This window comes from Mandrillus leucophaeus, unplaced genomic scaffold (genome assembly GCF_000951045.1).
Source record: "Mandrillus leucophaeus isolate KB7577 unplaced genomic scaffold, Mleu.le_1.0 Scaffold1705, whole genome shotgun sequence".
NCBI lineage: Eukaryota > Metazoa > Chordata > Mammalia > Primates > Cercopithecidae > Mandrillus > Mandrillus leucophaeus.
In genome coordinates, this window is record NW_012101705.1 from 174412 (window position 1) to 181019 (window position 6608).

Consider the following 6608-nt stretch of genomic DNA (forward strand, 5'->3'; position numbering starts at 1 on the left):
AATTAGAAAGCCATATTGAGATCTTTTCCCTTACTCCCTTAAAAAAAAAAAAAAAAAAAAAAAAAATCACTGAAGGTAATAGCTACAGTGAAACCAGGGCACCAGGCTTCTATACTTCTCCAGGGGGAGAGACGCTCAGCCTAGATGTTCTGGCAGAACCAGGCTGCCAGCTTGGGAGCCCCTTCTAGGCTGAGACCCTACTGCTGTGTAAGCTATCCCTGTTTCTCCTTTCCCCACGCTGCCTCCCTTCATCTACCAGTGAATATCAGTGAATACCAGACAGCTCAGATGGAAACTGTGGGGGAGTTAGAGCAGAGGTAAACTCCTCCAGATCCTCCTCCAGCAGGAGGGAAAGCAGGTATTGCCGTGGGAAAAGTAATTTCTTGGTCCCGGAAAGTTTCAGGACCAGAGAGAGAAACAAGGAGTGCTTGATGCCTATGTCCCCTGGTGGTGGGAATCCATGGAGCTTCAAAGGGACCTAGAACAGCTTCCTCCCCTGTTTAGTGGGAGGCTTGTTCTTCCCCTTGACCACATAAATGCTTGAATTGCCCGTTCAACAGAAGTGCTCCATGCAGTTTTGCCAAATTACTAACCGACATACTGAGACTCAAGTACATTCTGTGCCATATCCATTTGATTTCTAGGCTGCCCCATCCACTCAAGAGGCCTGGGACTCCTGCTAGAAGAGCAAGAGTCTTGCCCATTTGAGTTCCATTGCGTTATGAACCCACAGGAACACACAGGGACCCTGAAGCAGGTTCTTATTCCAGTCTATTACAATACAGCTTTGTAAGGGCAGTGGCAGAGATAAGCCCTGAGGGCCAGGGGAATCAGAGAGGGACATAGTCTAGCTGGGGAAGCCAGAGAGCTTCTTGGATAAATTAACACTGAAGCTTAATCTTGAAAAGTAAGCAGAGGGTACCTAGAAGTTGTCCATACCCTGCTGCCTCGAGCATCCTTCCTTGTTATCTCCAGGCAGCTGGGTACGGAGAACATTTGCAAGAGTTGGAGGCTAGAGAAGGCAGAGTATCTGCCGCATGGAGAATAGAACACGAGTAAAGAGAAGTGCACCTTTGTGCACTAGGGAACCTGTGTAATGAATGTTGAATAGAGGACCTGATGGTCTTAAAGGTTCTTTGCAGTCTGCATGTCACCTTCTCAGCAGTCCGCATGTCGCTGAGATGAAATGTTTCTAAGTTTTTCTGGGTCCGTTTGCTTGGCAAATGGTAATAATTGGCAGATCGGAGAGACTAGCTTTGCTGAGAAGTCAGGGACTTACCTGGCCAGACACATGATCATCCCACAAGTGAGTTCTGCGGCACTGAGGCTGTTCCCATTGGGGGTGCTAAAAATAAAAAAAAGGGGGACATCAATAGGCACAGACCCAGTATTCCCACTCCTGCCCCAAGAGAAAGCCTTGAGTGCAGGCTGTGCTCGTTCTCTCCTGCTCCATGAGCTGACCACGCCACTGTCCAGAGTTCTCTGATGTACTCTTGCCCTAAGCAAAGGGCTGGAAAGAAACCCCCTTCCCCTGGCTTCATGTTTCCCTGCAGAGGGACCTCCATTAGAGAAACATATCTGGCTTCTCTCTACCCAAACACTCACTTCTCCCAAGGCAGAGAAGTGTCTTACATGATCAGATTTGCGTGTGGTTCAGCCCTTTTCTTTCTCCTATTTCAGGATTTACCTGCCTCCAGAAAGCACAAATTCCCTGCTGCTCTTACCACTGATCTTACCAAGGCCGAGTCTCTCAAATTCAGGGCTCAGCCCATTGCCTGCATATCTTCATCAAGTTACCCAACCTTCCTTTTTTTTTTTTTTGACAGGGCCTCGCTCTGTCACCGATGCTGGAGTGCACTGGCATGATCACAGCTCACTGCAGTCTTGACTTCCCAGGGCTCAAGCGATCCTTCCAGCTCAGCCTTCTTAGTAGCTGAGACTACAGGCTGGTGCCAACATACCTAGCTATTTTTTTTTTTTTTGTATTTTTGTAGAGATGGGGGCGGGTCTCACTTTGTTGCCCAGGCTGGGTTTCGAACTTCTGGGCCCAAGTGATCCTCCCACCTTGGCCTTCCAAAGTGCTGGGATTACAGGTGTGAGCCCCCGCACCCAGCCCCAACCTAGCTTTTATTAGTAATCTCCGCCTGTCTGACTACTCTGTCTATCTCTCAACAAGTTCTGAACTGAGAAAGCCTCCTCATACCCTAAGTCACAGGGCAGTGCAGACTCTGCCCATTTTATAGAAAAAAGAATAGAGGTGGCAACCCACAAAACTATTTTTCTTTTCTCAAAGGCTTTTTAGGTGTTTGAAAGAATTTCATATACGTGTTCACCCTGATTATTCTCCTACTGAGTCTGTCTTTTTCATCTCTGGAATGAAGGTTAATAAGGTTACAAGAAGAAAAAGTCAAGAGATCCTGTATAAGATAAAGGGACTCTCAGAGTCGTCTGTTTGCAAAACCACCTGGTTTCTTATCCTCCCACAGCAGACAGGCTGTATGGGGGAGCAAGTAGAGGCGCAGAGGCTGGGGCCTGGCTGCCTCTGGGTCCAAGGCAAGAATGTGGGATGGGTTACCGTTTAACATTTCTACTGTTGAATATTGACCTCAGTCAGGTGACCAATTAACCTCTACCCTACAGGGGGAAGTGCAGCGCAGGGGAGGGGAAAGGTCTTAAGGACAATGAAGTCCACAGGAGAAGAGAATAGTCTTAAGGACAAAGAAGGCTGCAGATGGCCTTGCCATACCATCTAAGTGACAGAACAGGTACAGTACAGCACTGGCGTGCTGAAGACCTCTGCCCCTTGCTTTTGCTGAAACAGCTTTAAAGGGGACCCTTCTCCTCTTGCCCTAGAGCACTGAAAGAGAAACTGGTGTCTTAGCTCCAGAAGGTGGCAGGGAAGTAGGGAGGGCAAGGATTCTAGTCGCTAGTCTACTAGCAAAGGTTGTGCCTCTGTACAAGCACAGTAAAGTAGAGCTGACAAAAACCTGCCACAAACAGCATTAATAGAGGCAGAGGGGGCTGGATGGGAGCAGGAAATGCAGATAAATTCACTGACCTTCCGATTCCTGAACCAGGTCGCAGAGGTGCAAGCACTGCGCATGGAGTGGGTCCGTGAAACATTTTGAGATTACGCAGGGACTCTCAATTTCAAAAACTCTGGAACCCCCTGATGGTATTGGTGACGTAGTGGTGAGCATAGCTGTCTTCCAAAAACCTTGGAATCACTATGCTGTGTGTGTTGACCATGCAGGCCCCAGACCAGGCATCCTCCTGGAAGCCCTTCCAATGGACTCAGCTTTCTCTCAAGTGAGTTTTTTCTCCTGTGGTGCGGTCAGTCTCCTCACTCACCACCGCTCCCCGCCCCCCGCAGCTCCCATGACTTACTTCATAACCAAGACGCCCTTCCTTGTTGCAGCCTCCAGATCCACATTGTCCACACCCGTGCCAGCCCTGCCCACCACCTGGAGTTTCTCAGCTGCGTTGATGACATCAGCGGTCACCTTGGTGGCAGAGCGAACAATAAGGCCTTCACAGTCCTGAAGCAGAAGAAACATGTGGGTCCAGAAAGTCATTCTGTGAGAACTCCTAAAACCTCAGGCACATCATTGCTTACTCCTGAGTAAGAGATGCATTCCCAGAACCTTAGGAAGTCACTGATGACTGCCAGCTCGTAGACATCTTTGGTATACTCACCAGGGAAATGTGGGCTAGGACTCATGCTGATTTTTACTTAGAGTGGAGGAGACTGTGCCTCTAACACACCAAGTGCTTTGTTTGGCATGCTCAGGAAAGGGCAGCGTTGGCCCATGGGCTCTGGGCACCTGGCTCATTTCTCTAGACAGCAACATGATGCCTGTAGCCTGGATGTCCATCAGACACATGCTGGAAGTCAGGGGCCATTTCCTGTGCCTCTCTGTATACCCTATCATTCCTGCATACTGCTTGCTCAAAATGGGGGTTCCTATAAGCTGACTGATAAGCTGACTGATTTTGACATATCCAAAGAAAGAAAGGCAATGTCATCAGTGCACACATCTGATAGGTTCTGCCATTGGTCAGGCCTGGGTTCATATCCAAGGCCCCTGCCTTCCCAGCTATGAATCAGCTTCGGCCTCCTCAAGTGTGTGAGGAGGAAGCAAGAGAGAACAGGCACAGCACCTAGCACAGTATCTGGCCGTGCTTAATGAACATCACTGCTTCCATTAGACACTGAGCTACTGAAGGGCAGAGGTGGGATCAAATTCTACCTTGTAAGTCCCTGTCTCTGACACAGGGAAGGCACTCAATAAATGTTGGTTGGCTGAATGAGTAAATAATGAATGAAATGAAATGTTGAAAGAAAAACATTTCCTAAAAAAGAGACCAAAGGAAGAGGGGCAGGGGAAGAAGGAGAGCAATTAAATTCATCTAGGCTTGCTCAGACACTCAGGCAATATTAGACTAAAAATATACATATGCGAAAAATAAGACACTGAATTCATCACAGCCACTATACGTGAGCAAAGTTAGATCCCCAAGACCATCTTCCTTATGTTCCCCCAGAATCCTGTGGTATGTGGTTCCTTCCAGAATAAGAATATTCTTGCTCAAACACAGAATGAGAATCCCTAGGAAACGGAGCAGGTGAGCAAGTCCACACTCTGTCCCAAAGTGGCAGACCCCAGGCCGGTGAGAAAGCAGCAAGTGTACTTGCAAAAGCACCAAGCTAGGAATCAGGAAAACAGAGTTCTAATCCTAAGTCTGCCAACAATGAGTGGCTCACTGTGGTAATTCACCTCCTTCTATACCCCTACTCTCTATCTGTAAAATAAAAGAAATGGCTCCTCAGATCCATTTTCCCCATAGAGCTCTCCGCTGGATCCCATGAAAACCTTCTTTTCCCTTCATTCCCACTGCATGGATTCTGGAGACAGGGAAAGGCCATGAGAAGTTGGCTCCTAGGGTAAGGGCCCACATTGTGTTTGTCGTGCAGAAGCCTAGAGCACAGGAGCAAATATGGACACAGTAAATGTAAGGAGAGCAGTGGGTAATTTTATCTCCACTGAGAAGAGAAGAGGAATGATGCTTAGGTCGCTGCATAGAATATTTAAGCCTTAAGAGCTTCTAAATACTGGAATAATTGTTCAAGGGCAATAGTAGAACGATTCCTCCGGAGGTGTTTATGCATCGCGTATCCTCACTGCTTGGGGGCTGTGCCTACCAGCAGAGAGAAACATGCAGGCTGCCTGGAAGACACTCCAAGCCCTTTTATGTCTGAGGTTCTGAAGTAGAACCTCAGAGTGGGAGATTCGAAGAAATGTTCCCCAGCATCTCGTCCAACCCCATTGTACAGCAGAAACACTGAAGCCCAACAGAGTTAAGCCCGCCCACTTCCCCTTCCCCTCCCCTGTACTTCTCTTTCTTCATTTCATTGGATGCCTGCCATGTATGTATCTGGCATTATGCTAAACTAATGATGACCTAGGTTTATACAAGTCACACGGGCACCCAGGGCTTAGAGGAAGCAAACAGAAGCCACCTCAGTGCTGACTGCCCCAATGCTGAGGCCAACACCAGGTGAGCACCTGGAGGTACTCTGATTTCCCCCGATAGCAGCCTAGTTAAGTATCAGCCAAGCCAGGCAGAAAACGGGATACTGACATCTTTTTCACATTCAGGTCCACCACACAGGCTCCAAAGAAAAGGATTTCCCTGCCGGGACACACTTTACTGACTTTTCAAGGCACAATAAAGTTATCTTTCAGGAAACATTTGCCAACGACCCTGAACTAACTGTCACTGCCCCTACACCCCGCCATTTTTGTTGTGATCACCAATATAATATGTTTAATATCAGCTGTCCTCTCTTAGACCTGCAGTTTGGTCTCCTTAGTTATATTGCCTATGCCTAATGCAGGGATTTTGTATTAAAACTTTACCTACTCTATACCATATATCCATAGTACCAGCCTCACCAGCACATAAACCATTTATCGAGCCCCTGCTGGGTACCAGGCATTACACCAGTTGCTTTACATTATTCTCTCCACAACTCCAAGGAGAAGGGGTATAATTATCCCCACTTTCCAGATGAAGAAACAGAGGCTTTGAGAGGTAACCTGCCCAAGGCCACTCTTACAGATCAAAAACCAGCCAAGAACTGGAAAGTCATTGCCACTGGCTAACTCTGAGTCTGTAACTGAAAAAGAGTGGGTGGACCTGCCAAGATGTCAAGAAGATAAAGCCAGACCCAAGGCAACGGCCAGTTAGGTGCAAAAACCAAACCATAAAATCCGTTGGAGAGATTTACTAGTAACAATAGCTACCATTTTTTGAGCAAGTACTTTACGTCCAGCACTGTGCTTCACAACAATCCTAGGACAGACGTTACAATTATCCCTATAGTACAGACAAGCAAATTGACAAAGACTTTAGAGAACTTGCTGAAGTCATATAGCTAGCATATGGCAGAAGCTGGAATCAAGTCCAAATCTGTTGAGTACCAAAGTCCAAGTTCCAACTACCTTCCAAAAACAGCATTGAGACACCTAAACCAGGAGAGACACTGCCAGAAATCATGTGGCTTCTCCAAGATGGCGGAAGCTCCCTAACAAAGGTCCCTGGAT

At 47.5% G+C, this 6608-nt stretch overlaps 1 protein-coding gene across 1 annotated transcript in view; it reads right to left on the reverse strand.

Moving 5' to 3' along the window:
- Positions 1–6608, reverse strand: part of PHGDH (phosphoglycerate dehydrogenase) — a 31845-nt gene that overhangs the window by 17746 nt on the left and 7491 nt on the right. Inside the window, exons 2-3 of the mRNA XM_011976906.1 lie at positions 3388–3539; positions 1280–1345 (exon numbers count right to left, since the gene is read on the reverse strand). Coding sequence (XP_011832296.1) covers positions 1280–1345; positions 3388–3539 — 218 coding nt within the window. The remainder of the gene's footprint in view (positions 1–1279; positions 1346–3387; positions 3540–6608) is intronic.